Genomic DNA, 23,904 nt, shown 5'->3' with positions numbered 1-23,904 from the left:
GACATCCAGGCAAGGCAGACTGACTCCTCTGCCTCATGACGCAGCTGCCAGTCTTCTAGTTTCCTATCCCTGACTAAACCGGTCACCTCCGTGCTAAGGGGAAGCTGAAAAGTTGCAGATTTGACCACAGAAACGATGAGCTGACTAATACTGAGCCAAAACACAAGGAAGTTGCAAAGTTTTGTACGCATCACAAGTCACATTGATCACACATTTAGTGAAGTGAAGTTGTGATGACTAGCTCGCATTTACACACTGGTTAGTGAAAGCATAAGTTATTTTCAGACATCACGTATATGCCATCACCACTGACAAACTCCACTGGGAGTTTGGCTTACCTCCTGGGTGATGTGGACAGGCTGTAGACTGGTGACGCTGAGCTGTGTGCCTGGCTCAGTTTTGGCAATCTGGGAGGTGGCCTGCACCACTGACCTCTATTGAGATGAAAAGAAGGTTCAAGAGCAAAGAAAACAACATAACATAACATAACATAACATAACATAACATAACATAACATAACATAACATAACATAACATAACATAACATAACATAACATAACATAACATAACCGGACATAACCATGTATGTGTGTGAACTTTACCTGCTGAGCTGTCTGCACCTGCTGAACAACTTGTGTGGGGACTCCAGTCTGCACCACAGCTGGAGGTGGACTGGAGTCTGACACGCTGTCATTTGAGTGAAGGGAACCCTCTGAAAGATAAAGAGGGTATCTTAGTACCTGCACAAATTAGTGATATTATTTCTACTTCATTAAGCTGATCACACACTGCCTCTCATCTCTTGCTACAGCTGATTAATAATAAAGTGGTAACACTAATGGTGTAATAAAGCAGATAAAATCATGTCTTTAAAACACATAAAAGTATGCACAAATCAAAAATCTCCCACCTAAAAAAAACATTTGCACTTAATTATTTGTCAATTTTTTTGCTTGAAAAACCTTTATGAAAACTAATGATAGTAATAAAAAAAAAAACATCTTTTAAAGACACAATTAAAATTGACCACAGAGGATAAGCCTGTGACTGTAACACAGTTTTACTTCATTCGCCACACACCCTTATACCAAACTGGGATTATCCGGTATGTGAGCCAAGCGTTTTTGTCTTTACAAATACTTGACTGTACAAGTCGAATTCAATAAGTCGGGCAAAATCAGGTATTTCTGCTGCAGCTAATTACTAGTTTACTTACCTTCCACTCCTAGAACCCGTGTATTAAACTCCACGCCTCACCCTTTTTGATTTTGTCCCTATAAATCAAATCTGCTTTGTCAAATAAAATGATGAGTCTGAAAAACCCCTTAAGATAAATTCTCATCATCCATTGTGAAACACCTCTGACTGGTTAACTTTAGGCCTTGCGCCAACAGATCTTTATTTGTGATGTGTTATATGACTGTGGGGTGGCAGATAGAGACATATTTACACAGTCTGAAGCAAGGAACTTCTAGGACACTTGTGTTATGATATAATAGCTCTTGTCTAGACTGTCGACATTTAACTTTAGTAATCACACTGTTAAATGGATACAGTCTTATCTATCAGATAGAAAACAATGCGTGCAAATAAAGAATAGCAAGTCACCCTATCTTTACTGTACGCAAGGTGTCCCCCAGGGTTCAATTCTAGGCCCCCTGTTATTTTCACTTTATGTAAATGACTTGCCTAATGTGTGCAAAAATGTGGACACGATTATGTATGCGGATGATACGGTAATTTTTACGCAAGCCAAAACTGCTGATGATGCAGAGCATTACTTTTTAACTGCTCAAAACTAACACAAAACACGTCCCTCTATTAATTTTACAATCCCAAATTGGCCTCCCTTCTATTTTGGAAGGGATGGGGGCTGTCGCTAGCTTTATGCACCATATGTGTGTCTAGTCAGCTAACGGAGAAAAACATAAAGTGCAAACCCATCACTGACTGTACATAATTCACCGTTAACAAGATGGGTGTCCGTTTATAGTCAAACAGACGTTGGCTGCGAGCGGCGGCAAGCACTAGCCTGTCGTGACAGCCACTGATGCTAGCTGTGTAGCGAGATAGCAGGATCAGGAAGCTAACTGGTCTCTACAACAACCGCCATTTTGTACCTTTTGCATTTGACATCGCCATAACAACGGCCTGCTTGGGTATGCATCTATGGCTGCGTCGTCATGGCAGGCGAAATTCAGAGTCACACAGATGTGCAGCAAGCAGGCACAAACTATCGCACACTAGAAAGCCCGACCGGTTATCAGAATGACGGCTAGCTTGCAGGCTAACCCCCAGCTAACACTGGGAGGCAGTTGCCTGTTATGGCTACTGAAACAACAAGGGGGAAAAGCAATAGCAGAATTCAGCTGAAGCGTTAGAGGACATAAAATGCTACAGATCATGTTAAGAGCTTCACCTCTGGTTCCACGTGTGTATTTCCCACTGGCAAAATATCTTCTTTTATTTTTATGGCGGTTTCAGTTGTTGTTGTTGTTGATTCTCGTTGCTGGGTTCTTGTCGCCAGGGCTACCGTGGCTATGGCGCTTCGTCCTCACCAGGGCAACTGTTGCTACCCACCCGCTCCCTTCCCTCCCCCTTTGCTGTTGTGATTGGCTGAGAGCTGCCAAATTGTCTTAAAGTGACAGCTCCAGGAAAATTTTACTACAAAGCCTTCCACGCCCATTTGTGGAAAATCCCAGAGGTGGAGGCTCCCAGTAAAATCCCAGTGAAAGTAATAGAATTGTTTGTAGTTTGTTTTTAAATTGGAATAAAATCAATGCACAGCCTATATGGACTGTCATTTAAATTGATCCATCTGGCTACATTCATTCAGTGACTTACCCTAGGGTCCATTAGTAGCCTACCTGAAGAATGGGCTATTGATGTGTTGTTTTATTTTAATATGTTTCTTCCTTTTCTTTACTCTCCTTTTACAATAATGTAAATATCAGTCCATAACAAGACATTACAAAGTGTTTTACAAATAAATGAATACAAGGAAACACAAGGCTATATAAAGACAAATTAAAAAGTTTTGAAAACAGAATTAAAAAATAAACAGTGAATTTTGCATTTTTACCTGTCATCACAACACATTACAGGTTATTATATATGTGCATGTGGCATATGACTGCATAATAGTGAGCCAAAGGCAAATTTCTTGCTCTAAATTTCATTTAATGTTCTCATCATACAACATAATTTATACATTTTTTTCCCACACACCACTGGTTTATTTACTGTGGTCTGTAGCATTTTGATATTGCTCCCTTGACCTCCACAGGTTGCCCCAGCATGACAGTGTTTTAACAAGTGTCATGGTGGATACCTTCCCAAAATGTCATTTTGTTAGCTTTGTATCATCACATTAATTACAAATTCAGCACCCCTTTTGTAATTTCCTAAATGAGTGACCTTTGGCTATGCGGATATACAGATAAGAATGTGTTTTATTTGTCTCTGACTCATAATAAGACTTCTGTGTTATCAGACTTTGGAAATGTCACTGGTCCAGTCTCTCTTCTTCAATTCACCTTTTGGCAAAGAGCTAACAGGATGAGTAATTTCCTGAAGAAAAGGTAAGTTCTACATAAAGAATTTTTACGTAGGTTAACTGTGTCAAAGGTGATGTAATGAACTAGGATTGCAAAAACCTGAATGTATGGCTGTAATATTGTTAAATGTCATCAAGACAATTAAAGGCCACATGCGTCGGCAGAACTAACATGTTAATTCTTTAGGGACCATATTTTTTTACAGTGTGTTGGCATTGTTTTTTAATAATACAGTTTTATATGAATTAAATTGGATTTGTTTGAAAAAAAAATTGAACATGTAAAAGTCATTCAGTTTCCAATGGTCTGTGCAGAAAACTACACAAATATGTGCTATACACTGATTAATAACACTATATGTATTTTTTAAGTGCTAAAGGAGATGTATACATGTGTTTGTAAACTTTTGTTCACATTTGATATACAATATGTATATAAAAATGGTTATAATTAGTATACCAAACAGCAATCAGGTAATCTTGTTATAACAGTCTAATTGTGTTTGTCATTGTCAGTGATCTGTACACAATATGGGTTTTCTGGTCTGGTCATTTTATTATATAGAGGGACAAACATTTGCCTAAACTATTAGATTATAGATTCCTCTAACAAACTCATTAACTATGCCACCTTTGGTCTTCTTTTTGTCTCCATAAAGGTCTCCCACTGTATCTCCTGTTCAGATCTGTTCTTCTCTCAGAGGAGGCCTACATGCGCAGTATGCATCTCCTCCTTTTCAGGGGTTCAAACACCTTTATAAAGCGCGCCTGGGTCATCTAAAAAGTCATTGCTTATGCAAAGAGCGAGTTAAACCAAATATTCTCCTCCCACTTCTTGCCTCGCGACTATGTGGAAAGCTGTGGTGCTGGCTGTGTGTCTGCTTGTGGCTGGCGTTCAGCCCATGGATGACCCAGCGTATGGGGTGAAGCTATGTGGCCGCGAGTTCATCCGGGCGGTCATCTTCACCTGCGGGGGTTCACGATGGAGACGGTCTCTCAGGAGTTCAGGTAAGCCCGGTGATATTTCACTTTATTTTTTACCTTTTGCAACCACTTTTAAAATTTCTATTTGTGAATCGAGGTGGCTGTGGCTCAGGTGATAGAGCAGGTTTTCTACCAGTTTGAAGGTCGGTGGATTGATTCCTGACTCCTCCAGTCTCAAGTATTGTTGGGCAAGATGCTGAAACTCACGTTGCCCCGATGCATCTGTCGGAGTGTGTGAATGTCAGAAAGCACTCAGGCATAGATAAAAGCTCTATATGAATGAGTGAATGACACTTGTAGTAGAAAGCGCTTTGAGTGTTCAGCTGAGCAGAGACGTGCAATGTGCCATCCATGACTATGTAAATAATTTAGACTAGTCTTTTTCTGCTCATTTGTGATCATGCAGAGGTATCCAGAGAAATGATGGAAGGAAATCACCTGTAAGTTTAAGTGTAGAATGACTGGCCGGCTGGTTAGAATGGCTGGTTAGCTAGCAATGGATTACATATGATCAGATTACAAAAACCGAGTGACTCCTACTTAATTTTTAGCTTTTTATTATAATTAATAGTAGTATTATTATAGTTGTTGTTCTTGTCTGTTTTTTTTTACCTTTTACTTTTTTTGACTTTTCATAATCTATCTATCTATCTATCTATCTATCTATCTATCTATCTATCTATCTATCTATCTATCTATCTATCTATCTATCTATATATCTATATATCTATCTATCTATCTATCTATCTATCTATCTATCTATCTATCTATCTATCTATCTATCTATCATCTGTATTGGATAAAAATCGAAATGCTATCCACTGAATTATGTTATTACTTACAAAAAAATGTATGAACTGTTCAGTAAATGACTACAGCTTAAAATGTAATTGCTCTCAGCCCTGAAAGGCTGAAAATGTGATATTCTGAATCAAAGTGCCTTGGTTTTCATTTACTATAATGATGTGTGCTTACTATTCTGAGCTATAAACCACCAAATGTACATTTAAGCATCTAACCCACCAGGCACACTTGGCAACGATCCAGTGGCATCCCACCCTCGCTCTTTCCATCGTATTGTCTCTAGCAATAATGAAATGCAAATAATGCACATATTTTGCTTGGATGCAAGAGAAACCCATTCCTTCATACTTTATTGTTTTTACTCTCACAGATGCTTCAGAGGACCCCTTCACCTCCCCTCAGGATGAACTCTCAGAGGGCTTGAATCACAATTTTGCGGTGGAGAGTCTCCTTCAGAGAAACACAGATCCAAGCTCCGCATCCAGAGACAACCAGGAGGGAGCGTTCAGCCGCTCCACCCGTTCATTCATCACCGAAGAGATACTGGAGGCGCTTCGAAAAGCTGACCGCAAAGGCCGCGATGTGGTGGTGGGTCTCTCCAACGCCTGCTGCAAGTGGGGCTGCAGCAAGAGCGAGATCAGCTCTCTCTGCTGAGGGTCGATATATGCAATCTGAGCGCGCTGGCTGCCAGGCATGTTGTACACCTTAATAAACAAACAGAGACACACATATGCACACGCACTCTTCTTTATTCACTTTTTTGTGAATTTTATATCCTGCGTGTGTCTGTTCAGTAAAGTCTGTTTAATGTCTTTAATTTTCAGTATCAAGTAAATGTTTATGTGGCCAGTATGATATATAAAGAGACACGTTTGTTTTATGACGTCTTTGCTTGTTTTCTTTTTACATTACCAGTAACTTTCTCTGCTGCAACTGATGAGCGCTCAAGGGAATAAAATGCTTTGCTAAAATCATTTGAGAACAAGTTCATTAAAAAACTAACAAACACACTCGTCACATGACACGGAGGGATGAATGAATGGAAAATTCATTACAATCTGTATTATAACAAACATAAAGTGACAGGTAGATGTGTATTTTTACCTCAGTCCCCAATGCTTACACAGCAGCTTTGCTTCCCATGAAATATGCTGCTGTGGCCTACTTAGCTTTTGAGGCATTTCCACTTCCTTAAAAACATGCTGTAATTGGTGGAAGGGGGGCAAACATTAAAATGTACGATACTTAAGTCACTGCAGCATAAAAACGACTTTTACTTGGGGGAAATTATATTTGCAGAGTCGGTTTCCACAGTTGATATGCTGCTTTCAGTTTAGGTTTTAATGTCTGTTTAGTTTCAGTTTACTATTTATTAGTTTCAGTATTAGGTTTAGTTTAGTTAGCTTTGGTTTTTTTTTATTTTTAGCTTTGATCACTGATGCTATTTATCTAGGTCAACAAGTTCACAAGGGGTCACAAAAAAGAACAATATCTCATGTCATGTAAACATCCTACCCTCTGGAAATGCATGCACAAAGAGCCTCTGATGCAGGTTAACACATGTTACTGTGGTTTGTGTTTTATGTGCCACATATTTTTTTAGTTGGTCTAATGTTATATTAGCTAACAGTTTAGCTTTAGCAAACTGATATTACTATTCTACTGCTCTATCACAAACACACTTACCATCCACTTCATACAGATTTGTAATAAAATGGCTAGTGTATATATTTTTTTTAATTCAAATGACCATTAGGACACATAGATTTCACATGAATACGTTTAGAGAACTTTCCTATAATGATTTTTAAAGGTTGCAAACAACCTTCAGGATATTCTTTTAAAAAGGAAACAAGCAGACACAAACGTGTTTCTTAAAACAGGTAACAGACTTTAAAACAGAGGGAATTATGGTGTGTTCAAAAGTTTATATAAGCCCAAAATGCTTTATACACTCAGGTTAGTAGTTGTCATTTTAATTAGACACTTTCATACACGTGCTCACGTTTGAGCGGCAGAAATTCAAAACAAAACTACCTCAAAGTTCAGTAACCTAAATATCTTACGCTACTTTTTGTCACGTGGTATCTCTCTTTCTTTTCTTGAAGTTATGAAAAGCGTTTGCGTAATTAAAAAAACAAAAAAATAAAAAATACAGGGTAGCTACGACAGACACGTTTCGGGACCTGCTGCGAGTTAGCGTGTGGGAAGAACTGACACGACTAGCTGCCAGCGAGCACGCGCGCGTGAGTTGACGTCACTGGCAATTCCAGCAACTGGGTGGAGCGAATCGGTAACTGCGGAGAGGAGAAATTTCTGAACTTCACAGCAAGTTTCTCAGTTAAAACAAAAGCTGCGTGTTCCTGCAGAGCATGGGCGGCTCACATCTCAGCGTGTCTCACCCGGAGGTAAATCATTTGTACCCTAATAATACTTAATATTTACTTAGAAAAAAAAGAGATCATAATTAAGGTTTAATAGAATTTGAGACTGAATAAAATGCCGAGTGTCTGGTAATTCGGTACTTATCACAAAGCTGCTCCCTCCTATCTGGCAATACGCCTATTTTTGTTAATCACCAAATGACTTTACGCTCCACTGCACCCAAGAGGAAGTCTGAAACCGTCAGTCTGTCTGCAGTTGGGCTATTTATGCCAGATGTTGTATTTGTGATACGGATGTAGTTACCCACATGTTGCAGCTACAGGTCAATGCGTGAACTCTTTCTGTAAGACCAACAGAGTTTTTGACCATGTCTTGTGATTGATTATTATTATTGTTGTTGTTATTTTGTATGTGAGAGTTCCTGATGAATTTGGGCTTTTCGCAGGCACTAGATGCCCTTGTCTAAATGTGATGGCCAGACCTATAACAAGGTGGCTTCTGTCCATCTTGGTGACCAGTGTCTCTGCTGCTGCAGCAGGTAGGCCTGTTCAAAAGCGCTTGTGCACAAATACTCATAAAAAGTACTTGCGCCTGCATTCAAAGGGAAGTGTTGTCGCCTTGTACCCCACAACTTTATCAACTGTAATAACCACAACACTTTAACACCCTGTTACACTAACCCACTTAAATGCCATGCTATCTGCAGTGCTGTTTTCTTTACAGTCATGTTTACTGATTATTTGATTAATTCTGTACTTTGAGAGGTTTTGCTTTATCATAACCCCTAAATGATTTGTTTTTCCTGTTCTCTAATGCTTTAAAAATCCTTTCTTTGTACTGCTTTCTTTGTTTAGTAATACTTTGGTTTAAAATCTTAAACTTAAACTTGTAGACACTCACTGTGGTACCGCTGTCCTGACCTTCTCTATACATTTTAAGATTAGAATCATCACCCCATCATTCCCACTGATTTTCAGTCCAGTTCTGGTGTAATTTGGCATCCCTCAGCTTTTTCTCCCTGTTTCACCCTTATTGAGAATTTTCAGCCATTCTTCCACTGAGACCATTTCTGATAATGCTTCAGTGAACAGTAGATGAATCACCTGAAGGGTCAGATGCATCTCTCAGGTCATTTTGTTTGTTCTGGTCACATTTTTTCCTGTTTTTGAGGACGTGAGTTTCCAGTAGTGTCCGTCTGCTGTAGACAGTTTTTTAGGCTTGACAGTTCTTCTTTTGTAGTTTTGTAGCTGTAGCTTCCTCAAATTTGTTTTAGGACACACTGCACACTATGCCTAAATATGCCATGTTTTCAGCTAAAAGCTCTTTTGGAATCATCTTACAAAAATCCTGTTTTATGCCTATCAAACTAGGTTATATTTGATATTTTTCTTAGATTTAACTAAAGAAATACAAGCAAATTATTTGTTTATTAGACAGGCTGCTTGTAAAAAAAAAAGTGGCTAAATACAATAAAAATGGGTTTTTGCTCAGTTCTGTGTCTTATGTAGGCACAACGCTGGTTCGTCCTTTGACTTTGATCCCTTTTTATGCTTGAATGATTCTTTGGTCAGTGTTAAGTGGCCCTAAAAACAGTGTGTGGACATTCCTGAGTGAAAAAAGGATCAAACAACCAAAGAAAGAAACATGTTCCAAGAGAACTAGACCACTTTCAAAGGTTACAAAACAGTCTGGCTCCCCAGATGCAACATACAAAGAAAAGAGGGTAGCTCAAGACTTTTGCACAGTACAAGGGAATGGTTGCAGACTAACCAAGAGCAGACCAAGTATATTAAAGCTTAATTTTCACATTATTTTCCACTTTTCAACTAGGCACATGCAAATGCTATCCATAAATGAATGAGTATTTTAGTTCTTAGTAAAGGACTGACCTGTACAATAACAGAAAATGTTAGCTGGGAGCTTTATGTGCATCACATTTTCCTGAAGCTGAGGACACTACATCAATCTCAACACATTTTTACTATTTATTCTCACTATTTATTTATTTGGTGGCCCATCTATCACACCTATCAGTCTTTCCTCATTGTTTGTGCTGTTTTTAAAGAGAAGTGGTCATAATTGACTAGACTACACTTGTTTTGGATCCAAACTGCACAAACTGCTCATTTCCTGTTCTGCAATCTGCTTTCCTGCAGTAGTCGGCATATATTGAACGGGTTACTGCTAAAAGTGTAGAGGCTTACAAGAAACGTGTAAAGGTGGCAATCTTGCGATGAGTAAAATCAAAGGTATGCGTGTGTGTGTGTGTGCGCACAGATAGACGGATGCGCGCACATTTTTTTTCTTGTGGTTGAGAACAGTGTTAGATCTATTGCTTTCTCCCCCTTTTCTTCATCATCTCTCACTTCCTGTATCATTTTATAACAATTATAGTCACCTTTGCTAAAAGCCTTAACTTATGCAATCTTATTAAATGATAATAAATGCGGAGAATATGGTTGGAACTGACGGTAAATCAGTCGTGTTCACTCTTATTTCTTCACTCATTACATGTGTCTGAGTTTGTGAGTCATTGTAGCTTCGCAGTCTGTCACACAGGGTCAGTTTGCTTTACTGTGACTCGTGGGGATATTACCAAATATAGTTTTATTGCAGACGTTTTGTCATTTTCCTTTCTTTGTCTTTTGTTTCATTAGTTTTATTTCCTAGGAAATGAGACAAAGGAGCTGATTTAAAACACATCTGGAGCTTTTTAACAGTAAAGCTGTTATAAAAAGATAAATTAGCCCCCACTAGCAAGACACAGAACCACATTAAATATATTAAATAAATACTCGTGCTGTTAGTGTGTTTGGGTTTTAGCAGCAGTGAAGGTGACTGGTGTAGCAAGAGAGAGAGGTTTGACAGAACTGCCAGAAAGTGACTAGAGAAGGGAGCTAAGGCCGGATTTTGGAGAAGGGAGAGTGCATGGTAGGAACAGTGTGTGGTTTAACCCTTGTATGGTGTTCGGGTCTGTGAGACCCGTGTTCAGTTTTTTTCAAAAGAAAAATTAAACAATTAATTATTTTTTCACGTGTAAATGTGTTGTGTCTTTCCACTCACTCCACTTGATTATAACTGATTTATTTATAACATTTTATATAAAAGAAAAACGAGAAGCACATTAATTCATAAATGTGATCTAACAAAGGTAAAGGGAAAAAATTAACCATGTTTGCTGTTCATATGTCTTGTAATTGGGATGAAGTAAACATCTGTTGAGTAATTTAACATAAAATTGTTTGATAGTGTTAATTTGGAAAGCCAAAACTCTAGCGGGTCCACCAGACCCATGAACACTGGCTGAGTAACAAAAATACGAACACCACACAAGGGTTAAGTAATGTGGGATCTTGAAGTGGATGAGTGCAGGCTGATTAGATGGACAACGAGGTGGGAACTCATTGCAGTTTATTTTTTCTGTACTTCGTCTCTCCTCTGTCTTCCTGCATTCTGTGAGCTGGGAGTTTTTATATTCAGCGTGCTGCTGTGTTGCATCAGCGTAGGTTTTTGGTTGAGCAGTATTGAAAGGACAAGTTGTGGAACACATCTGGGAAAGATTTTGTGCATCACTGGCCGAATTTCCTGTACTTTGTTCGTATTTTTAGAAATGTTTGATACTTTTCTACATCACTTTATGTTAAAAAGATCTAGTTAAAGTAATGGAAAACACACAAATCAGGCACTGAGTGGACCTCACCTGCCACTTCGTTAAGCACACCTTGCTAGTACTGGGTTGGATCAAAGTCTGCCTTTATTCTTCTTGCAAAGATTCAACAAGTTGCCGGAAACATTCCTCACAGATTTTGTCCATATTGCTACAATGGCTGCAGATTTGTCTGTCGCACATCCAGATTCAGATCTGGTGACTGTGGAGGTCATTTGAGTGTAGTGAACTATTTGTCATGTTCAGGAAACCAATCTGAGGTTTGTGATGTGGTGTTTTATCGTGCTGGAAGCAACCACCTGACTCTGGGTACACTGTAGTCATAAAGGGATGGGCAGAAACAATACTCAGGTAGGCTGGCCCAAAGACTGCTAAGAGAATTTTCTCCACATTATTACACAACCAGCAACCTGAACTGTTGATACAACCCTGGATGAATCCATGCTTTTGTATGCCAATTTCTGAGCCTGTCATCTGAATGAGGAAGCAGAAACTCCTCTATTACCCAATTCTGGTAAGCCTGTGTGAATTTTGACCTCAGTTTCCTATTCTTAGATGACAGGCATGGCAGTTTGACAAACAGCCACACCAGCCCATCTGGCACCAACAGCCACATTGAAAGTCACTGCAATAACATTTCTCCTTCATGCTAATGCTCAGTTTGAACTGAGCATTAGCATCCGGTCATCCCGGATCAGAGGATGCTGATTTTCTATGTGATTTGATGTTTTTGTTAACAAGAAGCATGTAACAGTTTAACTAATCAAGTGGCCTCTGAGTTTATACTAGAATATAATTGAAACAGACTTTTGACCTTTGTCAGCTAGTACAGCGGTCCCCAACCCTCGGGCCACGGTCGTTTGGTACCGGGCCACGAGAGTTGAGGCTCGGGTGTAAAATTTATGGTTTCCAGAGTTTTTATCGGTTTTTAGCGTTGTTTTTTATCGTTTTTATTGTTAACTCGGTTTCCCTGGGTCTTTTCCTGTGTGTTATGAATAAATCTTCTTTTTTTTGGTACCGGTGCTGGTTTTATTTTGTTGTATTTATCCAAAACACCATAAAGAACGGTCCGTGAAAGTATTGTCGGACATAAACCGGTCCATGGCGCAAAAAAGGTTGGGGACCGCTGTTCTAGTATTATCCCTGACACTGAGCGCTCAACATGGATACAAATGTATTTTATTTTCTGTCCTCTTTAGTGTTTAGTTCAGATCCGCAGAAAATCAGAGTATAAAATGCTTAAATATGTCACCCCTTCATGTCAGGGATTAATTATGTTATTCAATATTAGAAATATGTGTTTCTGCTCATATTCACCTCATGTTCAAGACTTTCTGCACATTCAGAACTTTTCACAAAGCCTGTGGTTATAGAGAATTTCCTTGTCAGTTATCCAAGTAGCAACAGTACTTCTAAACCTGGGCTTAAAAAGTGGATGGTAATCCTTGTAAACATGACCCCTGTTTGGCAGCCCACAGTTGGCAGTCAGCTAAAGTAATCTGAAATGTAATGTAATGTTCTCCCTGCCTTGTCAGTATAAGCCCCACCCACCCCCTTACGGGTTCAAGTGGACTAAGTGTGGCTTTACCGTTCCTACACCTTCCCACGGTTCACCCAGACCTGCCCACTGTGGGACTACCTGGGCCTGTCTGCTGGGACTGATGCTTTTAGCGTCTTTAGTGTAGTGGTTAAAACGTTTGCTTGGCAAGCAAAAGGTTAACAGTTCAAGTCCAGCCGAAGACACAGATCCCTTTGGTGTGTGATGACTCTGCCAACTCAAAACATTAGGAACTACGTGCCGTGGCGAGAAAGTCGCTGAAAGCTGCGTGAGTTAAAAAAAAATACAAATACTGACACCAAACCTTCTCTTCATTTTATTTCATGGCTCCTCCATGGGATGTGTGTGCACAACATAGACATTCACCAAATTGGCACAAAAGATTTCATGTATAAACTGTACAAACTCATATCTGATATTGGTTTTTTTTTAATTTAAAAAAAGTCCCACTGTTGGAAAAAGACCTGCCTCTGAGGTTTATAGGAGTAATCCCTCTGCTTCTTTCATTGGGGCGATGTGTTCCCTGAGTGCCCCATGGACTCTATGCCTGTGCCTTGAAAGATCGTCTGCCCACGTGTCCCCCCTACTTTGTGTTGACAGATTTGGGAGGGTGTGGAATCATGGTTCAGCGGATGGGCGTAGGCTAATAATGCAGCAGCTGTCTTTAATGGAAAGCGGAACTTCAAATCATAATCTAATGCAAACTAGACAGCTGTCAGAAAAACCATGTATTTAGTTTATTACAGAGACACTTTCTAAATCATTATTTGTAGGTGTGTGGGCTTGATTTCACTGTAAAATGACTGTATATGAGTGAGCATGCCTTTTTCTCATCACCTTTACTTGCATCTTGGCCTGATGGCACACGAGAGGAAGACGTAGAGAAAGGAATTCAGGGTGTACAAACTAAGAACTGTTTTTATTGAGCAAGAGACAAACATGAGGAAAAGGAAGAGGAAAGACAGAGGAAACAGTAGGAGTGAGGAAGCATTAATGGGAGGAAGAGAACAGTGAGAGGTTTGCCTCTTTGGACTTCTCCTCTTTGGAGCTCAAAGGAGGGATATCCTCCTTCTATCTCTCACGGGCAAGAACAAAAGCATCCTAAACACACAAAGGGAAGCGGGTGAAACAAAAAAGCAGATATGAACTCACGTGAAACATAAAACATAATGAAAGTGGGTCTGAAAATAAAACAGGAAGAAAGACTACAAACAAAACCCAGATTGGTAACGATGACTTGTGTTTGTCCTTTGTGTTTTTTCAGATCCGCCAGCTCCTCCCTCTGATCTTGAGTGCTTTAGACCATGTGACGAGACAAGCTGCCATGTGGACATACAGTGCACCTGGGATCCAAAGTCAGACCCTAAGATCCCCACTAACTACACCCTGCACTGGGAGCCAGCTCATAACCAGTAAATAAAACCCATTTTTTACAGCTGTAAACAATAAGAAATGCCCCTCTCTGAATTTGTCTTGAACTTCTCCTGGTGTCGTGTCTCGTCTGGTCTTTTCTTTCAGCGACAGCCATGTGAAAGGTGGGACCAGTTTAGACGGTCGCATTCCTCGAGAGGACTTCTCCGGTGGAGGAGAACTTCGGGTTTGGGTCGAGGCCGTTAACCAGAATGGCTCCAACAAATCTCAGCCGGTCGTCTTTAAAGTCGAAGGAATCAGTGAGTTAGTCCCACGAATACAAACGCCACCACAAACGGCAGTAATAATGATCAGTTCCTAATACCGCAGCGGAAAATTTTTGATGTTTATCTTCAAATGATTGATTTTCATTTAAGTAATATTAAAGATGAAACTTTTTTTTTCACTGCTAGCCAAGCCACCCCCACCTAAAGACATTACAGCCGAATCGGAACCGTTGGAGTTTATGTGGATCACTTCCTGCATAGAGTCTTCTGGACTCTGTGACATTCGATATCGGACTAAGGGAGAAACAGACTGGCCAAAGGTGTAGTGCGTTTAGGGGTTTTCTTCCCCATTAACAAATGAATACATGAAATAAAGTCCTTAAAAAAGCTTATTAGGCAAGTTAAATTGTATAGTTTGAGAGACAAAAGTGTCATCCAGTGAAATTATGCTCAAGCTTGTTTTTTTCCTCTTGCGCAGTTTGAGGATAAACTACATGGCACCTACGCAGTGGAGGAACCGGACCTTTTTACGGTTTATGAATTCCAAGTTCGTTGTGACTGTGGTACAGGATTAAAGAGCGACTGGAGTAAGATCCATAGCGTTAGGAGCTCAGAGTCAGGTGAGAGTCCTCATTTGGAGTAATAATAATGATGATAAAAATAATAATAATAATAATAACTTAGATCTTTATGGCACCTTTAGTGGAACCTAAGAAATGTCATGAGGATTGCATCACTTTCCCAAGTTTAGCATTTAAGAACAATTCAAAAAAGGTTCATGTTTCTCTGGGTTTTTTTGTTTTTTTGTTAAAAAAAACCTCTTTAACATTCTTTCACATATTTCATCAGAATTGGGAAGCCACTTGAATTGTAGCTGATTACTGTAGTTTTGCATTAAACTAATTGTTCTCTTAGCTGTTTTAGTGGCATGTCTTTTGTGCAGCTAGAAGGAAAATGTTGCCTTATCTCCCTGGCTTTGTCTCTTTCTTGCAATGCCACTCAGACCCTGTTGGAGAAGTGGATTTATGGAGGGACTGCGGTATTTCCCCTCTAAGCTCTGACTGTTTTCTGACTTGGAAGGTAGGCTGAGAACTAACTCGCTCACTCTGTCTCACCACGAGCCAACTCATCCCTCACTCTCCTCGCCTTTTCTCCATTCCCTCCAGAGTCTCTCTGATTCTCAGGCACGTGGGTTCATTCATGGATATAACCTCACAGTTTTCTACAGCAACGGCTCTGAATTGCAGATGTCCACGGCCGAGCCAAACAGGCAGTACGTGCATGAAATTGTGGAGCAATTGTGCAGCAGCGGTATCACAAAATGGTTCCTCAACGCCACTCTGAAGGATGTGTCATCAGTCAGCATAATCGCCTACAGTTCTAAAGGTGCCACAAAGGGATCGTTTCTGACTATATCAACAACAGGTAAGAGACTGTGCAGACTTTCATAAAAGCTACAGGACGCTTTGAAGCCCCTAGCGGCATCTAACCATCTCCGATAGGGGATACATTTAACCTTAAGCACTGGTCTCTTGTTAAGGTAAAGAAGAAAATGTTCTAAAAGTTGACCTCAAGATGAATAAAGAGAACCTCAGCGTGTCCTGGGACCCACCGTCTGACGTCTCCGAGCTAAAAGAATACGTGGTGCAATATAAACAGGCAGGATCTCCACCTGGCCGAGAGTTTGACTGGATAAGAGTGAAAAAAAGCCAGAACGGAGCATTTTTTAAAGGTCTGTAATGTGTCAAACCTCATTAATTAAAAGAGTTGTTGTTGTTATGATAACTGTTGATTGCATTTTGAACCCTGTTGTGTGTTGTATGTCTCCACCTACAGGTCAGTTTCAGGAGTACAAAGCATACCAAGTGTCGGTGTTCAAGGTATTGAACAGCAAGGAAGTCCTCCATCTCTCCACAGAGATTGGATATTCTCGTCAGAAAGGTGGCGCTCTCTGCTTTGTTCCTTTGATGGTTTCAGGCCACTGTAGCCTCTTTTCTCTCATCATAATAATTTTTTTCTTTTTTTCTTAATCAGCTCTGTTAGCAGTGCCGTCATTTAAGGTGGAAACTCTCACTGAGACTGAGGTGACTCTTCACTGGAAAGCCATTCCTCTCTCCGAGCAGACTGCCCGGATCTGGTGCTACGAAATTGGATACAAATGGTTGGATACGCAAAAAGGTATATAGCAGCAAACTATGTTACAGTTCAGTTATTTCTGGCTGATTTTTGCAAAGCTAACTGTTCATAGTTAGTAAAGAAGATAGCATGCATGCTTAAAATATAAAGCCCATTACATATGAAGGGAAAAAAGACAGAAAACACGATAAAGATTTTTCTGGGTTGTATTTATCAAACATCTCAGAATTAGTCCTATATAGCATAATATAGGACTTGGCTTTGTGTTTTAAATGTGTTCCCGATGTATTATTTCTGCCTTAAGCTCAGGTCTTGTACCAGAGGTCTGGGATTTTGAGGGCTCCGCACAGTATCTTAACTCTTCCCAGGACATTTCCCGAATCTGCTAAGGCCACTCTCTCAGTTTACACCCCCTAACGGTCCCAACAACCACTGGGTCCACTTTGGACTTCCACGCCTATTCCTTCAGCCACTAGTACATAGCAGTCGTCTTGTGCTCCTTTTCTTTTTTCTAGCATTGCTATCAGCTGGGATCACGTCATCTATCACAGCTGCAGTCCCCTGATGCTTGTCAACCACCACAGTATCTGGTTGGTTGGCCAACAGCTGTTGGAAGTCCCACAAGACCTTAGCCCTGTTGTTCCACTTTCAGAGGTGTGTCCCACTGGGACGTGTGGACTAATACTTACGTGGCCCAGATGTGCCTGCACTGTATCCCAGCCACTTGGATTGTGCTTCTGACTGTACATTGTCTTAGGATGTGAACGATAGGTTCAATTGACATGTACCATACTCGAGAAGAACTTCCCTCCATCCCCTCTCCCCTGCAGGCTTGCACTCACATTGCGCTTAACTGTCTGGGCTAATTCACTGAAGTTTCCTTTAGCGTCACAAATACTTTTTTACTCTTAGATAAAGCTTTTGCAGAACCCAAGGAGCTCATGATTCTGTGCATTTTGTGGCACCCATAATGTGGTTGTGCACCATCTTGCTGAAAAAACTCAGGGAACGTGCCAGCTTCAAGGCATAAAGAGGAAACACATCATCATGTAGCAATTTCAAATATCCAGTGGCCTTGAGGTTTCCATCGATGAAGAATGGACCCACTATCGTTGTACCCCATATACCACACTAAACCATCACTTTTGTTGTTCCAACAGTCTTGGAGGGATCCATCCAATGTGGGTTAGTGTCAGACCAGTAGCGGTGGTTTTGTTTGTTAACTTCACCATTCACATAAAAGTTTGCCTCATCACTGAACAAAATCTTCTGCGTGAACTGAGGGTCCTGTTCCAATTTTTGTTTTGCCCATTCTGCAAATTCTGTGCACCGATCTGGGTCATCCTCGTTGAGATGCTGCAGTAGCTGGAGTTTGTAAGGGTGCCATTTGTGAGTAGCTAATATCCGCCGAAGGGATGTTCGACTAATGCCACTCTCCAGTGACATGCGGCGAGTGCTACGCTGTGGGCTCTTGCTGAATGAAGCTAGGAGAGCCACTGATGTTTCTTCATTAGTGACTGTTTTCTTGCGTCCACATTTTGGCAAATCCAACACTGAACCAGTTTGAACACAATTTCGATCTGCTCCTCATGTCAATGGCAAAGAGAAACTTGCAAATAACTCATGAAAAGAATAAAGTTACGTTGAAACCAAGCACACCATTGTTTTTCTTGTGACATTACCAATAAGTTTGATGTGTCACATGGCCCTCTTCATATTGAAAAAACAAAAGTAGTATCCAAGATGGCCGACTTCTAAATGGCCACCATGGTCACCACCCATCTTAAGGAGTTTGCCCCCTTACATATACTAATGTACCACAAGCAGGACTTTAATATCACCAACCATTCCCATGTTATTACCGTGTATCCATTTAAATGGCCCACCCTGTACTACTGAACCCAGTGATTTTTATGGGGGCAGGTGTGGGGTGCAGATAGGAATGCTACTAGATTTGCACTGTGCTCGAGTCCAGATGAACTGTGTCCCAGCCCACCTTTTCAAGCAAGCAAAGGCAACTTACCACTGCCTCACTTCTTTTCTGCCATATTTGCAAGAACTTTCACAGCCCAACTTTATTGACACCCGCAGCATGAACGCATGACAGGAATGTGCCGTGGTTTGTAGTATTGGACCTTTGATTTTGGATTTTTTGGAATATAAACTCTGGTCTAATAATTAGAATTTTCAGTTTTTGATTATAGTTTAGAGTTCTTAGTTTACTTTCAGTGTTTTTCTTTATTTTTGTAATCATAGTAGCCTAATGCATTTGTGCTTTAGTCATTTCATCATAGGTGATGATTTTACAGTAGTATAATCCTACTAATTTCATCTGTCTGACATACGTGCATTATTAATGATTAACACCTGATTAGTGACTTCCTGCTCTGACATATTTGATAAATAAAGACTCAATAACTTTGATTACACACGTAACCTCACTCCAGACATTTTCTCTCTTTCAGTGTTCAATGTAAGTGCTTCCCATGATCATCAGACGTTCACGCTCCGTGATCTCAGTCCAGGCGACTATGAGGTGTGGATGAGAGCTATTACTGAATTTGGACGTGAAGCGAATGCCACTGAAACATTCAAAATAAACCACCAGCAAGATATGTATGGTAGGTAGGATGGGTTTGACGTTATGTTTGAAGTTGTTGTTGATTTTTCTTTATTTTTCTTGCTGGATGTAACTAACTTAGGGTGTAATGGATTGTGCAGTGTTATAAGATATGAACTATTTATTATTTCTCTCACAATGATCGCTTCTCCCTCTTTTTTTCAGGGTTATTGATACCAGTTCTGTTTGTAGTTGTTGTGCTCCTTTGTGTGTGTTGTTTTTTACTCAGGTGAGACGATCATCTTAAACTTATCTCTGACATCATATTTGAAGCACATCACAATTGTGTTACGTACTGTTAACAAATACTTTTATATTCTGAATAAATGTTGAATAACATGAGAAATATAGTAAAAAAAAATATCACAGTATACCAAGGACACAAAACATATTAAATTCAAACTCCCTCCAGTTTTGTCTTTATGAACATAGTTACTTATACTTTTTTATGAGGTGATCTCCCAGTCTAACATATTTGCTGTTTACTGTCTTGTCTCTGGCAGCGTTTGTCTAGGACCAATCAAAGCATGTCCACTGATATCTTCGTGCACCTATGAGAAAGTGCCTGATCCCCGCAACAGTCACATCTTTAAACAGATGAAGCATCAGGTTAGACTGAATGAAACGTAACTGCGAGGTTTCTATAGACTCCTAAAAGTCTTAATTTTTTTTACTGTATTTGTTATAGTAAAAGCCTTAAGTTATATAAAAAAACAACTTTAATAATGGTTTCAAAAATCCTTTAAAAGATACTTTCTGGTATTGTAAGTAATTAACAAAATGGCTCTTTATAGATCTGTATTACAGAAACAACAGCAGTCATTCTGTGATGTGAAAAAGAAAGTTGTCACAGGACTGTATGCAATCCCATGGAAAACTAAGTAGAGTAGAGCCACGTTTAGCAACAACTTAAACTGATTGTTTCCTGTATGGCTATCAGCATCTCACAGTGTTGTGGGGGAATGTCGCTTCAGTTGGTTGAGGTTTGTGGGAATTTTTTTTTAAACGCAGATCTCTTAAGTTCCCACCAAAGCATTTCAATCAGGTTTAGCCACTGCAACATGCTGAGTCTTTCCTTTTTTAGCCATTTGGTTGCAGATTTGCTGCTCTGCTTCGAATCATTGCCCTGTTGCATGACCCAGTTTGGAGCATAATTTACTATACAGAGGAGCTCATGGTGTCCTGGTCTGGCTCCAAAACAATCCCAAGGCTACTAATGACAAAAAATAAGCTAAATCAAGATCAATACCAGTTGATGCATACAGGTCACTGATATATAAACTTGGCTCAAGGATAATCAAGAAATTGTTGTTTTTTTTTTCTGTCTCTCTGTAGTTTAATGATCCTTTGGGCTGGATATGCATTCCCGTCTGTGAGCCACAGCCCAAGATCTCTGTGCTCGAAGTTGTAAAAATAAAGTCCCCAAATTTAAACCCTGATGGATTAGTAGGACCAGTGACAGGAGACAAGTTTTCACAAGATGATCAGAGGGAGGATGCTGTCCCAGTCCCAGAGGAGACTGGAAGGTTGGACCGCAGATATGGAAAAGAGCCCTACAGCAAAATGGTTGATTCCGATGAGGAAACGAGTGGCAGCTCATCAGAGGAAGAACAGTTCACGTCTGGTTACGAGCAACACTTCATGCCCTCTCCTTTAGAAGTAAGTTTTATCAAAGCCTCACACCTGATCAGAGACATTATTCTCATTTTTTTCTTTCTTTGTTGTTATTTATTGACTTTATTTAAAAAGAGCCAGTATACAAATAGTAAAGTAATACTATTTTACCTCAGACATACAGCTAAGCACTGGTCCAGGTCAGTCAGCTCACTGAAATTATTTCTTTGCGTCATCGGATGCGCTCCCAACTCTGCCAGCAAAAGCTCAAACTGCCCCGCTGACAACCTGGAATATGTACGAAAGAATCAGAATCAGAATACTTTATTGATCCCTGGGGGAAATTATTTTTTGTTACAGTGCTCCATTATAAGCCAACATTAAGACAAGACAGACAATACGCTAACTAAGAATAGTACAATATATACATACATACATAAGTCACTCATAAATAAATAGCTGGAAAAGAAACGTGTAGTTGTAGCAGTAACCAGTGTGTTAAGTGGATGCGTTGTACAGGGAGCCACAGGCAGGAAAGATTTCCTGTGTCGTTCAGTGGTGCTTTTCGGTAATCTCAGTCTCTCACTGAACGTGCTCCTGTGACTGACCAGCATGTCATGGAGTGGGTGGGAGGTGTTATCCAACATTGTCTTTATCTTGGACAGCATCCGCCTCTCCGACACCACCTTGAGGGAGTCCAGCTCCATCCCCACAACATTGCTGGCCTTACGGATTAGTTTATTGAGTCTGTTGGCATCTGCGACCCTCAGCCTGCTCCCCCAGCATGCAACAGCATAGAGGATCGCACTGGCCACAACAGACTCATAGAAAATCCTCAGCATTTTCTGGCAGATGTTGAAGGACCTCAGTCGCCTCAAAAAATAGAGACGACTCTGGCCCTTCCTGTAAAGTGCTGTGGTGTTTTTAGCCCAGTCCAGTATTGTCAATGTGTACTCCAAGGTATTTATAGTCCTCCACAATGTCAACACTGACCCCCTGGATTGAAACAGGGGTCAAGTGTTTCCTGGTCTTCCTGAAGTCCACGATCAGTTCCTTGGTCTTTGCCACGTTGAGCTGCAGATGATTCTGCTCACACCACGTGACAAAGGAGTTGACCACAGTCCTGTACTCTTTCTCATCAAGCAGCTGTGATACAGCTTCAAGTCCTGGATTAAACCAGGAAATTCTCTCTGCTGCTTCCTTCTCGTGAGAATTGGGTGGACCCAGGATCTCAGTTTCTTACTTTTCTAGTTTAGAAACATCCTGATCGCTTGATGTCAACTTCATTTTTTTCACTGTGTGCTTTTTGAGGGCAGATTTTCTCCCAAAATGCATCACTTTTGGTGTTTGTATACATTAGATGACAAGTTCAGATCACAAAAATTCAGAATTTTGTGTGCTTGGTTTGTAATGGCCTGTAGTCTAACTCTGTCATGATTTGCAGCTTTTGCATTAGTATATGACCGTATCATGTTTAGTTTTTGTTTTTTATTCCACTATGATGTCATAATTCTGCCAGTCTTATATACACTTTGCAACTAAAGGCTCCCTTATTTATTCAAATCCTTTTTTCTCTCTCTCTGTAGTTTAATGAGTCCTTGGACTTTATCTGCATTCCCGTCAGTGAGACACAGCCCAAGAACTCTGAGGGATTAACAGGGCCAGTGGCGGGAGATGAGTCCTCAGAGATGGAGAGCCCAGATGATCAGAGGGAGGGTGGAAGAGAGGTGTACAACAAAATGGATGATCCCTATGAGGAGACAGGGGATTTCTGTAGCTCATCAGAGGAAGAACAGTTTACATCCGGCTATGAGAAACACTTCATGCCCTCTCCTTTGGAAGTACTCTAACATTGGCTATGTCGCCACACCTCATCTGGCACGTTGTTTGTTTGTTTGTTTGTTTAATATACGATTGTTTAAGATGGGAAACCTCTGGATAGCCTTTTTCTTGAGATGCCTGCAGTGCATTTGGGTCACTGGAAAAATTTGTCTGCTGAAGCTGATTTTATGTCTCTCTCTGTCACAGTTTTCAGCTTTTGCATTAGTTTGTTCCATCTAATCATATCATGTTTATTGTTTATTTTTTGGATACTTTTTCTATTTTAGTTAAAGTCGACTCGCTTTGCATCCCACATTTTGCCCAGCATTGAGCCTGACTATGACAACACCAACAGCAGTATTTTTAAGAGTCGAAACATTTGCAAGATGTGCAGTAGTTTACAATTTATTTCGAATTAACCCTAATCAAAGTGCACAGAGTGACAAATTATACTGACACCACCTGCTAAAACACTTTATGGTATTATAAAGTATCTCAGGAAACTCAATAAAAATAAAAAATTATCTGTACAATTATAAAACTGTGCTTTAAACAGATGTTTGTTTGTTTTTTCACATAAAGCATCTTTAGGTAACACTGGATCTGATTTTATCATATCCATGACCTGTATGAAGTCACTGGAAATAGAGTCTGAATTTGTTGCTATTTACTCACACACATGCTCTGTAAATGCCATCCATCCACTCTATTCCAATCCAATCTGGGTTGTGGGGTAAATGACAATCCTTTGAATTTGATTTTTAAATGATTTTGAGTGTGTTGGAAATATTAACATCCTTCTTAGTTTTTTACATTGTTGTACAATATACTTTATATTTTGATAAATAAAATGTCTGTCAAATACATGTACAGCCATCACATTTGATTTAAATTACTAATATTGACTGTTTAAGCAACACCATGCTGGAGGAATATGGTGTAACACACAATTTAGGTGTAATGATTAGAGATTACACTTAATAACAAAACCCAAAAGGCCATAATTGTAACACATGGTTAAGTTGGTTGTTATAGATAGATAGATAGATAGATAGATAGATAGATAGATAGATAGATAGATAGATAGATAGATAGATAGATAGATAGATAGATAGATAGATA

The 23,904-nt window shown here is 39.9% G+C and overlaps 3 protein-coding genes across 3 annotated transcripts in view; 2 read left to right on the top strand and 1 right to left on the bottom strand.

The window, feature by feature from the left end:
• The window catches only part of rfx1a (regulatory factor X, 1a (influences HLA class II expression)), a gene marked incomplete at its 5' end in the record, with an annotated part of 23,456 nt that extends 22,707 nt beyond the window's left edge, over positions 1 to 749 (bottom strand). The window contains 2 exons of the mRNA XM_042214448.1: positions 339 to 434; positions 603 to 749. Coding sequence (XP_042070382.1) covers positions 339 to 434; positions 603 to 749 — 243 coding nt within the window. The remainder of the gene's footprint in view (positions 1 to 338; positions 435 to 602) is intronic.
• A 3,476-nt stretch (positions 750 to 4,225) lies between these two features.
• Positions 4,226 to 6,224, top strand: rln3a (relaxin 3a). The gene is made up of 2 exons (XM_005947931.3): positions 4,226 to 4,564; positions 5,715 to 6,224. The coding sequence occupies exons 1-2, from the start codon at positions 4,405 to 4,407 to the stop codon at positions 5,996 to 5,998; spliced, it is 444 nt and encodes a 147-aa protein (XP_005947993.1). The 5' UTR covers positions 4,226 to 4,404; the 3' UTR covers positions 5,999 to 6,224.
• A 1,390-nt stretch (positions 6,225 to 7,614) lies between these two features.
• il12rb2l (interleukin 12 receptor, beta 2a, like) lies at positions 7,615 to 23,646 on the top strand. Its single transcript, XM_005947930.3, has 16 exons — positions 7,615 to 7,752; positions 8,175 to 8,267; positions 14,219 to 14,366; positions 14,473 to 14,624; positions 14,778 to 14,911; positions 15,070 to 15,211; positions 15,595 to 15,671; positions 15,758 to 16,016; positions 16,132 to 16,323; positions 16,428 to 16,532; positions 16,626 to 16,769; positions 19,193 to 19,348; positions 19,513 to 19,576; positions 19,851 to 19,956; positions 20,683 to 21,006; positions 22,548 to 23,646. Exons 2-16 carry the CDS (start codon positions 8,201 to 8,203, stop codon positions 22,809 to 22,811), a joined length of 2,334 nt encoding a protein of 777 aa, XP_005947992.1. The 5' UTR covers positions 7,615 to 7,752; positions 8,175 to 8,200; the 3' UTR covers positions 22,812 to 23,646.
• Positions 23,647 to 23,904: the final 258 nt, after the last annotated feature.

Source organism: Haplochromis burtoni, unplaced genomic scaffold (assembly GCF_018398535.1).
Source record: "Haplochromis burtoni strain Fernald_Lab_line unplaced genomic scaffold, NCSU_Asbu1 Contig_563, whole genome shotgun sequence".
Lineage (NCBI taxonomy): Eukaryota > Metazoa > Chordata > Actinopteri > Cichliformes > Cichlidae > Haplochromis > Haplochromis burtoni.
Note: the sequence above shows the minus strand (reverse complement) of the source record. Positions and strands in the feature narration are given on the sequence as shown.